General features: G+C 38.1%; 1 protein-coding gene across 1 annotated transcript in view; it reads right to left on the minus strand.

Moving 5' to 3' along the window:
- MORC1 (MORC family CW-type zinc finger 1) overlaps positions 1–15,609 on the minus strand; it is a 160,836-nt gene that overhangs the window by 106,580 nt on the left and 38,647 nt on the right. Inside the window, exons 8-9 of the mRNA XM_052644965.1 lie at positions 11,268–11,393; positions 1,246–1,325 (exon numbers count right to left, since the gene is read on the minus strand). Coding sequence (XP_052500925.1) covers positions 1,246–1,325; positions 11,268–11,393 — 206 coding nt within the window. The remainder of the gene's footprint in view (positions 1–1,245; positions 1,326–11,267; positions 11,394–15,609) is intronic.

The raw sequence follows: 15,609 nt of genomic DNA on the forward strand, positions 1-15,609 counted from the left end.
GCAAGTGTCTTTTAATTTCATGGCTGTAGTCACTACCTGCAGTGATTTTGGAGCTCCCCAAAATAAAGTCAGCTACTGTTTTTCCAGTGGTCATGTATGGATGTGAGAGTTGGACTATAAAGAAAGCTGAGCACTGAAGAATTGATGTTTTTGAACTGTGGTGTTGGAGAAGGCTCTTGACAGTCCCTTGGACGGCAAGGAGATCCAACCAGTCCATTCTAAAGGAGATCAGTCTTGGGTGTTCATTGGAAGGACTGATGTTGAAGCTGAAACTCCAATACTTTGGCCACCTGATGCAAAGTGCTGACTCATTTGAAAAGACCCTGATGCTGGGAAACATTGAGGGCATGAGGAGAAGCGGACGACAGAGGATGAGATGGTTGGATGGCATCACCGACTTGATGGACATGTGTTTGGGTGGACTCCTGGAGTTGGTGACGGACAGGGAGGCCTGGCGTGCTGCGGTTCATGGGGTCGCAAAGAGTCGGACATGACTGAGCGACTGAACAGAACTGAACTGTTTCCACTGTTTCCCCATCTATTTGCCATGAAGTGATGGGACCAGATGCCATGATCTTAGTTTTCTGAATGTTGAGTTTTAAGCCAACTTTTTCACTCTCCTCTTTTACTTTCATTAAGAGGCTCTTTAGCTCTTCTTAGCTTTCTGCCATAAGGGTGGTGTCATCTGCATATCTGAGGTTATTGATCTTTCTCCCGGCAATCTTGATTCCAGCTTGTGCTTCATCCAGCCCAGCATTTCTCATGATATACTCTACATATAAGTTAAATAAGTAGGGTGACTGGGGCCAGCCTACGGGGAGTTCCTTCATTTGTACCCCCCAGGGGGGTAGGTGGAAGTGAGTCTACAGGCCACTGAAGAATAGGACTGTTTGGTGACCAAAATAAATGGGGAAATTGTGGTTTGAAAAGAAAAATAAATAAATAAATAAATAAATAAGTAGGGTGACAATATACAGCCTTGATGTACTCCTTTCCGGATTTGGAACCAGTCTGTTGTTCCATGTCCAGTTCTAACTGTTGCTTCCTGACCTGCATACAGATTTCCCAGGAGGCTGGTTAGGTGGTCTGGTTTTCCCATCTCTTTAAGAATTTTCCAGTTTGTTGTGATCCACACAATGCAGCATATGTCTCAGGATAATTTTCAATGAATGTTTGCTGATAAAATGGACAATAATGATGTAGGCCATATAACAATAATGATACAGGCCACAAGCAATTACATACCTCTCTTTACTGCTTCTTCTGCCTTTTTAACTTCACATTTAAATGTTCCTTTAAAAGAAGATGTGACATACATATACTTTCTGAAATAAAATAGGAAAGAACATAATCAAGTCAGATTATCATTTTAAAGTTCACAATGCAAAAATATTCTCTAAGAAGACTATATACTCCAGAGATACATTATTATTCAGAAAAATTCATCAAGTAAGTTACATTCAGCTGTTAAATCAGCAAAGTTTATAACTAAGAAAAATTCCTTGCTTTGTAATACTAAGCAATTTTGTTTCTGTAGGGAAACTTCAGGAGAGAGACAGGAAGATCTCTGCCCCCACAAATATTCACTTAAACATGTAAACTGTGATAATTTTCTTAAAAAGAAAATTTTCTATTGAACTGATTCATTATCAAAGTTTCTGGTTAATATACCCGTCCTTCTTACCCAGAGCATCATTGATACTGGGTAAATTGCTTCTCTCTCTCCGTAAACAATTATCTCTAACGGAAATGCTCAAAAACACACATTAATGTATCATTTTAAACTACTAAAACATTTTTCTAATTTATTGCTCAAGAAGCCTGTTTTCAAGATTCAGGGTTTTAATGAAAGCAAAGATACTCTAGAACAATCACAGAGAAAGAAATGTATATATATATTTTCCCTCACTCAAAGTGAGCAAAATAGAGATGAGAAAGGCTCTGCAGAATCAGAGGTTCTCTGAAAGCAGTTGAAACTATGTTTTTCTCTAATAGAGGATTCCTGGAATAAGGATTTTAAATGCTGGTTTAAGTCATCATAGAGAGAAAAACTCCAGATCAATATTTGGTCTGAGAATACTCAAAGCTCTGTATACTTCATTCTATAACTTTTGCCTCTCATATCTATGTAGACTTGGAAGCTTACAATTCTCTGATAAGACAAGGTTTAGAAAGACAGTGAGAGGTGGATGGAGAATTCTAGAACATCTTTTGAAGCCAAAACATTTTAAGACATGTAAAAAGGGAAATTTGTTCATGCAGAGGAGAGAGTCTAAATCTATTAATATATATATGCCCAATGAGTCTATGCCAGGGATAGGCAAAATACTGCTCCTGGGCCAAATTAAGCCAGCAGCTTGTTTCTATTAAAGCCTAAGATCTAAGATATTTTTTTTTCCATCTTAAAAGATTTTTTAAAAAGGAAAAAATTAAAATATGAAAAAGAGATTGAATATGTCCAAATACCCACTCTCAGGCCCTTTACAGAAAAAGTTGACCAATCCCTAGACTCTAGGCTCTAATATCAATCAGAGCTTGATCTAGAATTGCTTCTCTATGCTCTGGCTTTTAAACAATGTAAGCAGTAGTGCAAATTCTTCACAATGCAAACAGGCCACACATAATTTACATGGCTGTTAGCTGGAGTCTATTTAAGACTCTTCCATTATCTCAACAGAGGCTGTACAGATATACTCTGGACAGAACATCATCATGATTAATCAAGATTTGGGCTACTTGGAGCCCCTTCTATCTGGGTTAAAAGCCTTTGTTTGTCCCTTTCTAGGAGTACAAATTACAAAAGACAGGGCAAATGACTTCATTTTCTGTGGTTCCATTTCCTTATCTGTAAATTGAGATAAAAGCAGTGATTTCTGTCTCACAGGACTGTTAAAAGAGAATTAAAGATATCAGCATAGCTAAAGAACTTAGAATAATGCTGCTTCATAGTAAACTGACTTAATAGAATGCATTTTACCTAATAAACACCTTATAAGTTGTGTCTATTAGATATATGGTATAGAGGAAATATTAGTATGCATTTTAGAGGTAATAAACATTGGGAATATGAAATAAAATGAGTAGTTGAATCAGTTCTTTTCTTTTAAAAATCTGAAAAACTTGTGGAAGTGTGCCTAATTACCTACAAAAAGGCTTAATGCTAAAAAAATTAAAAAACAAAAAACCTCACTAAATGACATCCTAAATTCATCTACTGCAATGGTTTAATGAACAATTCAAGTTATAATAACTATGTATCTTTACCTCTGACTTCAATGATCATTTTCCAAGAAGATTTACACTGTTAGTACAAGAAAGGAACACTCATAAAAATCTAAGGTAAAACAGTTCTCAATTTGTTCCCATGATTTTCTTTTACAATAAACATTGTTCATTTAAGTCATAACCTAGGTGTATTTCAAATCAGTCTCTGTTACATTTAGAGAACAACAAAATCTAAGTTTTAAAGTAGGAAATCATTGACCACTATATACTGGAATTATCATTTGCTTTCTAAAACAAAATCATGTATTAATCACATAATTATTTTTATTTGAATCATTTAAATCAAATCTTTATTTAAAAAATCAAAATGAAATTAAGGAGAAACTGAACAATGAGGTAATCCTTCAAAGATGATGTGAATTACACTACTCAAGCATTTTTAGAGACTACATTTTTACAGACAAGAAAATATAGGTGGCATAAAAGGTGCCAACTGTGCATTAGTGCTTAATTTTAAACAACAAAAACAAAAAAATGCTCTCTCTTCATGGCGTGGGTCATTGAGATAACCTGTCAGATAATGTGTACATCTCAGATGACAGTTTAAATTTTATTATTCCATGGACAGAGGAGCCTGGCAGGCTGCAGTGCATGGGGTCACAAAGAGTCGGACACAACTCACTGACCAACATACACACACACACACTGCTCACAACAGTTAAAGAAAGCTACGAAATATATGTGATTTTGTAAATCTGGTAGCAAATCTGCCTGTTCTCATAAAAGAATGAATCTTTGTTCAAATCCCCATCCATAATCAGAAGCCCCCATTAGCCTCACACATTATTTTTTCCTACTCGTGGTCTCTTGAAGATAAAAATGCTCCTGAGAATCAGAGTAATACTGGAGGAAAAAGAACCGAATCCATCCAGCTCTACTCCTCAGTCCTGTCAACATTCCCTGCAAGGGAATGGTGTCCCCTCTAGAACTGGGCTTCTAGTTTCTCAGAGGTTAGAATGGTTTCAACACTATCTCCCAAACTCTGAATATACTTGATCTCTGCCCACACTGGAGGTTGTGGTCTCTGTTTTCACTTTGTTTCTGCCTTCTTTCTCTGCCCATTCTGCCTCATTTTATGTCTCCACTCTTCCTCACACATTTCACCTTCTCCATCCCTACTTTCTTCCACCAATGAAATTGCATTCAAATGTTTTGCTTATGTCCACTTTTTGTATAAATCAATTTATTGAATATTTTCTTTCTAAAAGAGCTTAAAAACATAAGGTCAATGAAAAGTATTGAGGGAAAATGAAAACTAACACAATACAAAATAAATAATAAAAGTTTTGTTCCTTAGAATGGCAAAAATCAGAAAATACTATTAATAACACATATGGATTTGCAACCACACAAAAGCTCTCTTACACAACTATTGGTGTAAAAACAAATTGGTCTCTACTTCTTGGAGGGTAAATTAACAGGACCCCTCAAAATTAACAGTGTGTCTATCTTCTGAAAGAAGATAAATTATGAAATTTACTTCTGTAATCCGTTCTACAGAAATAATCATATTTGAGCATAAATATGCATATGGCAAACAATGCCCAAGCATATCCAGTTTAGCACTGTAACAATGAAAATGCTGCTTTACTGTCTGGTGGCTTAGATGGTAAAGAATCTGCCTGCAGTACATGAGATCCAGGTTCGATCCATGGATTGGGAAGATTCCCTGGAGAAGAGAATGGCAATCCACTCCAGTAATCTTGCCTGGAGAATCCCAAGCACAGAGGAGCCTGACAAGCTAGAGTCCATGGGGTCACAAAGAGTCAGACACAACTGAGCAACTAACAAACACACACAGTGAAAACCATGAAACCTAACTATACATCAGCAAGTAGTTAAACCACGGGTACTATACAGTGTACCTAACAGTGCCAAAGAAAGATTTCGAGAGAACTTTTGTAAATAAAAAAAAAAAGTTGTATAATTTTATGTTTAAAAATTGTGTGTGTGGTTTATGTGTATGTAAATGTGCAGAAGACGACCTGGGAGGGTATTTATTAAACTCCAGGCAGAGATTCTCCTTTGGGGAGATTACAGATCACTAGAGCACAGAGTGAGTGACAAGTGGTAAAGGGGGCTTTTAGTTATTTGGTCTCCTCCAGTATCTAACTCTGTACTGTTTGAGGTTTTTTTTTAATTTTTTGCTGTGGTGGGTCTTTGTTGCTATGCACGGGGTTTCTCTAGGTGGGGCAAGTGGTGTGTGGGCTCAGTAGTGACACATGGGCCTAGTCGGCCCGCAGCCTGCGTGATCTTCCCTGATCAGTAATCGAACACGTGTCCCCTGCATTGACAGGTGAATTCTTACCCCAGGGAAGCCCCTGTTTGAGTTTTAATTAATAAATTTTACTATTTTAGGAGCAAAATGGAACTATATCCCCTAGAGAGAAATAAACCTCTAAAGAGAAATCAAAATATGAAAAAACATTTAGTAATTTTTAAGACTTTATGTGGCAAAACTATAGACTGTAGCATAATACAGCACTTTGAGTGACTGTTTTAATCAGAATCACCTGCAAAAATTTATATTTTCATTGGTTTTTAATGCTCATACTTACAAAATTGGTCCAAAACATGTTGGCTAATATAAAACAAAGTATTTTTTAAATTTTAAGTTGAAAAAACAGACTACAAGAAAATTAAAGTTCTAAACTTCTAATTATGCAGAAAAAATCAGCCCACAGTTATGAATTGTGACATTATAGTACTCAAAACCGTAATTATTTTCTTTTTAAGTACAAGTTTGCCTGATTAGTCACACTATAAAATAGTTATAGTCCTACATTATTTATCAAAACATCTAATGAGGAGTGATCAAGAATTTTCTGGCTCGTATGATGTTGACAGTGAGACCTGGGTGTCAGATAGACTTTTCAAACTTAGTATGTCCAGTACAAGTGGAAAGAAACCCATCACCATTCTCCCTGACCCCCACACGCGCACCTCCCGTATCATTAGAAGGCTTTCATGGCTCCTTGTCTTCATGTCACATCCAATCCGTCAGGAGGTCTTGTGGACTCTTATCTTTACAATCTAAAGATAATCTAAACACATATAATCTAAACATGTTTCATTACTTCTACCCTTACCACCTCGGCTCAAGCCACTGTAATTTCTCACCTAGAATACAGTAATGGTATTCTACTCATTTCCCTTCCTCCCTTCTTGCCCAATAAAATCAATTCTCCACTAAGTGGCCACAGTAATCCTCTAAAACAATAAATTAAGTAATGTAATTCTTCTTAAAAGACTTCACATTCTCAATACAAATTCCTCTTATTACCATTTTGGTCAAGCCCTGCAGAACCTGTGGCATCTTCCTCGCCGCTTTTCAATCACCGTGCTCTAGCTCTACGCATCCTTCCCCCCCCGCCTCTACGAGCTGTTCTTCTCTTCCTGGAAACATCATCCCATAAAATTCTTATACAATTCACAGTAGAATCCACCCTCCAAGATGTCCTCTAATGGGTCTTACTTCCTGGTGTTCATGCCTTTATGTAGTCCTCTCCCACATTGAATCTGTGTGACCAAAATATGGAAGAAGTGATGGTACGTGACTCTCGAGTCTAGCATCAAAAAGACTGCAGTTTCTACTCTGTTCTCTTGAATTGCACACTCCAGTGAAAACCAATCCCTGTACAAATACTCAGGCAGTCCTGTGTAGTGGTCGAGGTAAAGAGGAACCAAAGTGCCAGCCAGCCATGGGAGTCAGCCAGTTTGGAAGTGTGCTTTCTACTTCCCATCAAGCTCCATAGCAATCCTGGCCAAAATCTCTTGTCAACCTCATGGGAGATCCCAAAACAAAGCTACCCTACAAAACCACTATCAAATTACTGACCCACAGACATTGAGCAATAACTGATGGCTACTTTATTATTAAGTCACTCAATCTGCAGGTGATTTGCTTATACAGGGTTAGATACATTCACTTTCTCAGTTTGTTCAGCTGTCGGCTCAAAAGCTCTTTACTTTACAAAGTAACTTCTCTAATTTTCTATCTAAAATAGTCATCCAAAACCCCTCAGTCCATGAATCTCTGTCTATTCACAAATGTGTGGGAACTATGCTGAGCATTATGTTTAAAATAAACATATTTTTATTTTAATCCTTTCAACCACCCTGAGGGAGAGGGGAATTTTCAATACATAGTGGAGAAGTGTTAAGTGTAAGCAATTGCTGAAGGTCCACAACTAGCGAAAGGCAAAACCAAAATTCAAAGTGTCACTGATCCACATTTTGCTTTCAACTGCTTACAGGTATTGAAAGATTAAATGATTTAAGATAATACAAACTCATGAAGGAATACATAAGATGCACAGTTTACAAAAGAGACACTTTCAAAACACTGTTAGTCTGTCCCAGTGGGTAGGAGGTGAGCAGCTGTGGAATATCCCTAAAAAATGAAGACTGTCCCAGAAGCACAGCATTGCAGCATATTCAACAGCAGACCATAAACTCAGTGTCCCTGAATATCTTTAAAAGGATCATGCTGCTCCTATGAAAATGGGGGACTCCAACTCCATACCATTTGGGCTCCTTTCATTGCTACGAATCCACAGCAAAGCAGTGATAATGAGGAAAAGAGATCTTCAAACAGATACTTTGGCTCTATCTCCCTTAAGGAGCTTTCAAAAGTGTTCTTCCTTAGTCCTAATGTGCGGAGATTTAACGCCTGCATAAATCTGAGAGTTATTTCTCTACTAAACCTAAACAATCTAAAGCCAAAGGAAATCAGTAATGTCTGTTGCTGAAGATCAAATAATACAGCCATGTATTAGCCTGTCTGTATTATATAGATAAACAGTATGTAAGATCCCAAGACTTCTAAAATCTTTACATTGAAAAATGTAAAGAAATCACCTAGCTGAAATTCTTACCTAAATAATAATTCTTTCTACAATCTAGGCTCTTTTAGGGACAAATCTGTCCTCATCTTGAATGAGAGTGCCTTTCACTGCTTTATTAATTTCGTGCCACACTCATAACTCTGAGTTGGTGTATTATACCTTATGTCATGTGTCTGGAGAAACTAAACTTCCCATCCTGGACATACGGGATTTTGTATTCTGGATATCAAACCTGCTAACTGGTCCAGGGACTGCTTCAACCAAAGGAAGCTATGAGAGGGATCAAACCTTCCCAAACTCTTGTCTTGTCCCTCGACTCTGTCCAGTAAGGAAGCTTTGAATTTGATGGTGGAAAATCCACCCTTCATGAAGCAAATACTAAATATACATGGCAAAGTCAGCTCCATAGAGCTCAGGTGTAAGCTGAGCAACACTGGGCTGCTGCTTCAGGTCTCGAGAACACCCCAGCCATGGAGAAAATACTGGGACGAGTGACAGCGAGCATGCTGTGTGGTGCCTTGCTCTGCGACTTCTCTGAGTGTCCTTATCTTAAACATCAGTGGGAAAAGGTAATCTGTGTGTCTCTGCAAAAAATTGCACGACACTCTCGTGCTGAGCTAGTCTTCCACTTCTACCCAGCCATTCAAGTTCTGCCCTCTAGGATTCCAACCATCACATGGCAGCCTTTCAAGTTTTCACTTACTCTTCTCTTATTCACAACATGATGCTCAATTCCATTAATTAGCCCCTACCCGATAGTTACCTTACTATGAGCCAGGAAGTCCCCTTCCCTTCTAAAGCATCCTCATCTGAACATCACCCTCCAGACATGGTGTAAGCAGGACACAGTTTATTAACATCGTGTTCTGTTCACTAAGTTCCATAAACATTTTCAGCAACCCCATCATCCTATCAGCTTGTATCAGGCTTGTGGTCCATGAAAATACCTAGTTTTTTCATGTAAATCAGTACCCAGTCTAGTATTAATATATTAACACAAATTGATTTAAAAAATCTAAATTCAGGACTGTATGTATTTATATTACATTTATCTTTTGTACTTCAACTCATATTCATATTGTGCCTGATATAAGGTATTCCTCCCAGTTAAGGGTCAATTATGAGCTCAAAATTGCTTTTTATCCAAATTATTGATACACATACTGAACAGAATATGATTAAGGGATTAAAAATACCCCTCAATCCCTTTTTTAACTTGTTAGAGACACTGGGGTAAAGAAGCTCCAGTAATTATAAGTCAATTCACACAGCTAAAATCCAATGTTCTTTTTTGTGTTTGCAATAAAAACACAAAGAAATGACTGATGTATAGATACGTATTCTTACAAATAATATCCAGTGTTCATTTCTAGAAGTATACTGGAGCTTGGGTGGTCAAGTGGACAGAGTATTTAAACATTTTAATATATTTTAAACGTTTCTATTCTGGTCACATAGGGTCATTCCCAGCTTTTAATTTGTTCTGATACGGCCATTAGAGATAGAGTGCCTTTCAGGGAAGAAATAAAGTAAGGGTGACCCCACAAGTAGTGAGATAACAAGGATAGAACTTCACATATTTCTTACATAAAACTTTTGCCACTAGAGAACCTGTGAGGAAAATAATATGCAAGTAAATAAGGCAAATGGAGAGAAAGTTAAGCCTAAGGGATAAAGCCATGGAAAATTAAATAGGTCCTTACTGTAGATACCAAATATCAGATTTAACAGTTTATCAGAGCCCCGTGTAACACATGGCAAAGGTTCAAGCCTCCTTAAGTATCTTTTAAGGAATAAAATAAATATTTATATTATATCTATTCCTGGTAAGATATATCTAAAAATAGTACAATGAAACGTGCATTTAAAAAATACACTAGGATGGGAAACAGCCATCACTTGATTTAAGTAATTTAGGTAGACAAAATTAAATTTAATAAAATTTCCGCAGAAAATAGAGACAAACCCACATTTTCCATTGGCTTAAACCATTTTGTACCCAAACTCCCTGAGAGAGAAATAATTTAATTTGAAAAGATCAGCTATATTGATTGATCCAGGAGACTCTTGGTACTTCCCAGAAGAATGAGGCTGATGAAAAGAAGTATCACTTTGATATGAATTAGGGAACAAATAGATTTATAGAGTAAGTCTCAGGCTTCATATACTTCATTTTTCAAAATATGACCTACAGTATAATCAGAAATCAAAAGTAAAGCTTTTGAGGAATCCATTGGTGTGTGGTCAGCTCATTCAATTCAGAGATCCACAGTTTTTAATATCAGTATTGACATGAGTGATTGCAAGGCCTCAGGACAGCAACTACTTTTTCAAGAAAATAAGACAACATAACAAATGTGGGTCTATTATATAGAATTAGTGTGCTGTTGGGGAAGGAGCATGGAATTTGAATTGATAAAGAATTCAGAGTAAGAAAATTTGAGTTCTTATCCAGTTGTGACATTTATTTATTTCTAAATAATGATATACACACACACACAGTGTACAAGCATTAAATGTTCCTCCCAGTAGATAGTAAACTGAAAGCTAGAGCTAATCTTATCTTTCTAGCACAATCTCATACTCACCGAAGGTTTTGATAAATGTTTAGTAAATAACCGAATGACCACCCACATATCACACACTAAAAAAAGACTGTCTTGACTGCACACATAGTTGTACAAGGTAAGTTATACAATATGCAAATATAAGCTTAAAAAAAGCTTATGCTCAAATATAAATGAATTAGATGCACATTTATACATATATTCTTTCTATATATAAAATATACATATATGTATATGATTTAATAGTTCAAATATATTATATAAAAAGAAAATGTAAGAGAACTGAATTTTTTTAATAGAACCTATCATAATCAAAGCACCTAGGATTCAGTGCAGTAAATAACAAATTCCTACTTGAGGGGGACAATCTGACTGAGAGTATTCACTACACCATATTGCTTTTATGGCCAAATATTTGTTTCATATGATTACTCTTCAGCAAACCTTCCAGAATGCAGTTCAAATTTTATTTGCCATTGTAAAACTTTTGCAATCAAATTACAACTGGGGTCGGGGGGTATTTTACAAATGAAAACTCTATGAACACAACTGAACGAAGATGAATTACCTGGGTCTGTAGAGGCAATAGCATAGGTATTTTGTTCTAACTCTTTTGGCCTGAATGAATATTCTCATCCAAGGATCAAAATATAGAACAGATGTATAGGCTCTGAATGACCACCTCTCTGGAAAACTAGGAAAGAAAAAAATTGAATATATTAATGACATTATGTGAGAAGAAAAAAATAAGACTACCAAGTCATAATGATTACAACTAGCAACTCCAGAAAGTTTTTTCCTAAACTTAATGACATGACAAATACCAGCAAATCTTATAACACGCACAGACCCCTAAATACAAGGGTTTACCTGAATAACCTACACTTAGATTAGAACTGCCCACAGTGCAGGAGACCTGGGTTGGGATGAGCCCCTGGAGGAGGATGTGGCAACCCACTCCAGCATTCTTGCCTAGAGAATATCCATGGACAGAGAAGCCTAGTGGGTGGGCTAAAGTCCATGGGGTTGCAAAAAGTCGGACACGACTGAGCGACTTCACTTTCACTTTTCATTTTCATGCACTGGAGAAGGAAATGGCAACCCATTCCAGTGTTCTTGCCTGGAGAATCCCAGGGATGGGGGAGCCTGGTGGGCTGCCATCTATGGGGTCGCACAGAGTCGGACACGACTGAAGTGACTCAGCAGCAGCAGCAGCAGCAGGAGCAGCAGCAGCAGCAGCAGCAGACTTTCATCAGTGGAGAAGGAAATGGCAACCTACTCCAGTACTCCTGCCTGGAGAATCCCTTGGACAGAGGAGCTTGGTGGGCTACAGTTCATGGGGTCGTAGCCAGACACGACTGAGCAACTGGCACACACACACACATACACACAGACTTACATCAGCAATAGAAAAGATACTTTTCATTAAAACTATCAGCCCAGAAGGACAAAATCACATCGAATAAACAAAATAATTCCCTTACTTAAGCATAACAAAAAGAATCTAAGCCCCCATGAATGAAATACATTTCCATGAAGTTACTGTGCAGAGAGAAATACAATAAAATGTTTAATTCGCCTTGAAAATTATGAACAAGAAACATAAAACTTCATTCTATAACTGAAATAAGTATGAACATAAGGATTACAATAAATATTAATGGACAGTTGAAGGTAGGAATCCAACAATGGAAGTGAAAAAGAGAAAAGTAAAGGATGGAAAGGCAATGAAATTGAAGCGGAACAACGTGAACAGCCTACGAAGAAAACTGCTCTTGTAAAACTGCATAGTGTTGAGAAGTCTTTGTGTTGCCGTATACTAACAACTCCAGGGACCTTCAGAATTCAAGTATACTTACAAACTGTAAATCCTCTCCAAACAGACAAGAAATAAAGATCAAAAAAGGCCTAGCCATGCTGAAGAAGTAGCACTTTTCATCTACTAGGTCCAAGAAAAGACTGCTATGAAGGCCATAAGGCACAAACAGAAAGCAGGGAGTGGTAACCCTATCATTTTTACAATCCCACCTCAGTCCAGAGGGAGGCAAGCTGATGGAAAAGAAATATAAAGCCTGTCTGGGTGGGGGTGTTGTTGCTCAGTGGGTCACAATGTTGGCAGTTACTCAGCGAGAAAGAACAGAACTCTAAGGAATTTATAAAAATGACGACAAAGCTCACAGGCTTGCAGTCTAAGGATTTCCTGGTTGGCTGAAAGTTCCTCCAGGCAGGATTTGAAGCTCATTATAAATCCATTAATTGTTTAAAAATAAATTCTTTTAAAGTAAGCCTTCAGTAGAATTTCCCAATGTTAATTATATGAAAGTATCTAGTCATGGCTGTTGTTTAGTCACTAAGTTGTATCTGACTCTTTGCAACCACATGGACTGTAGCCCGCCGGGCTCCTCTGACCATGGGATTCTCCAGGCAAGAATACTGGAGTGGATTGTCATTTCCTTCTCCAGGGGATCTTCCTGACCCAGGGATCGAATGTGGGTCTCCTGCATTGCAGGCAGATTCTTTACCATCTGAACCACCAGGGAAACCCAAGGTTAATTGCAGTGGTCTTTAAATGGCAAATATGAGTGTAGCTTTAATGTGACAAGAAAGGCTGTGTGCATGAAGGTATAATAGCACTGCAATAATGAAGTTGATTATTAGTATACCAGAAGCTGCACAAGCAAGTTAAGTCCTCACCTGTAAAGAAAAAACAAAAAAAAAGTCACCCTGGGATACTATAAAAATTCTGAGTACTTTTCCCATTATTCAAATCCTTTCTGGATCTCCTAATTTGAAATTGCCCCTACAGCTAGAAGCATTCTTTTAACTTTCCTCAAAGCTAACACTTCTCTGTCATTTGAAGGTAAAAGTCAAAAGTAATTCAGAGCCAAGTTTGAGAATTTGAGAAATATGGTAAGAGATCAAACTGAGTCAGACAAGTTTTGATTAAAAAAACATCACACAAATATAAAATAAGGACACGAATCCTTCTACCTCTTAATAGGTCATTTTCTACTCATTCAATAAATATTCAATGAACATTCACAGCACGTGTATAGGGGATCCTCAAGCCCTTCCTCTGTGATGAGGGGAATACACTAGAAAGTCTCACAGGACTTAGCATATAACTGTACTCAAGGCTAAGATTCATCATGGAGATGTATCAGGATATACAGGAACTCTTGCAGAAAAGATAATGGTGTCTGGAAGAATCTTTGCCGGCTTTCTCATGTTCTCTCCTTCTCATGAAGGGTCAGACAGACAATACTCTTCTGCAGCTGTGAATATGTAGCAACATGTGTGTGATGCTTCTGCCTAGGGAAGCCCGTTAAGAGAGTGAGTACTCAAGGTTTTTTGTCTTTGTTGTCTCTGTCTTTGTTTTTTTCCCTGGGGCTGGTCATATAAGCACCCTCTGCCTGGCATGTATTAAAATTCTAGGGTCCCAGAAATAATGTAGATCTTCAGAATAAATCAGGTTATTTGCACAGTCTGTACACAGTGAGCCACCTTTACCTGTTAGAGAAAGTTCTGTATCAGTGATGGGGGACTATTTACTAGCTAAGTTTCCAGAAGCCAGCCAAGGGTCAATCTTGTAAACAAACCTTTTAATATTAACTTCCCATTCACTTGTGACTAACAGAATGGCAATAATTCTTATGCTATTATGATGTTTCAGTGATAGAAAAAGAAGGCTAAATAGGAAATCTGTATATGAAATAGGCCAATCAATGTCATTTTCAAATGCTTTTATATGATTCTTAAGGTCCTTCATGACCCTGACCCCACTTAATTTTCTAGCCTGATCTCCCGCCAGCTTCAGTCTAGCCATTCAGGACTACTGACTTCTCCAGATATGGGATCAAGCTTTATAATCCTCAAGGCTTGGCACATTTTAATTCGTTGGCCATTTTCAGTTACCTCCTCTTCACGCTTCAGGAGATGTCATTTGCTGTCTTCCCTCACTCCCCAAGGTTGGGTGACTCATTCTCTTCCAGTGCTTCCCTCCTTCTGTGCCTCCTTTTCAGAGCACCTGGGCGTCCCAGTGACTCAGCAGTAAAGAATCTGCCTGCAATGCAGGAGACCTGGGTCCGATCCTCGGGTGGAGAAGATCCCCTGGGAGGAGGCATGGCAGCCCACTGGAGTGGGAGAGTTCCATGGACAGAGGAGCCTGGCGGGCTGCAGTCCATCGGGTCAGAAAGAGTCAGACACAAATGAAGTTACTGAGCATGCATGCACACCACTTAGTCTTGTCACTGCCTGTTTACCTACTGTATCCCCATCAGACTGTATCCTCTATGAGGCTATCATCCTCATCAATAAGTATTTGCCAAATAAGTGAAAATTATTCAGGACTTCCTTGGTTTAATTTAGAATGAACAACAGAGGAGTCTCTGTTGTTTTTCAGTTGCTAAGTTGGATCTGACATTTTGCAATCTCATGGATTGCAGCACACCAGGTTCCTCTGTCCTCCACTATCTCCCAGAGTTTGCTCAAATTCATGTCCATTGAGTTGGTGATGTTATCTACCCATTTCACCCTCAGCTGTCCCCTTCTCCTTTTTCCTTCAATCTTTTCCAGCATCAGGATATTTTTCAATGAGTCAGCTCTTTGCATCTGGTGGCCAAAGTATTGGAGCTTCAGCTTCAGCATCAGTACTTCCAATGAATATTCAGGATTGATTTCCTTTAGGATTAACTGGTTTGATCTGATCTCCTTTCAGTCCAAGAGACTCTCAAGAGTCTTCTCCAACACCACAATTCAAAGGTATCAGTTCTTTGGGTTGTTGGAAAAGGGTGTTTGCTATGACCAGCATGCTCTCTTGCCAAAACTCGGTTAGCCTTTGCCTTGCTTCATTTTGTACTCCAGGGCCTAAACTTGCCTGTTACTCCATGTATCTCTTGACTTTCAGCTTT

Source organism: Budorcas taxicolor, chromosome 1 (assembly GCF_023091745.1).
Source record: "Budorcas taxicolor isolate Tak-1 chromosome 1, Takin1.1, whole genome shotgun sequence".
NCBI classification, from domain to species: Eukaryota; Metazoa; Chordata; class Mammalia; order Artiodactyla; family Bovidae; genus Budorcas; species Budorcas taxicolor.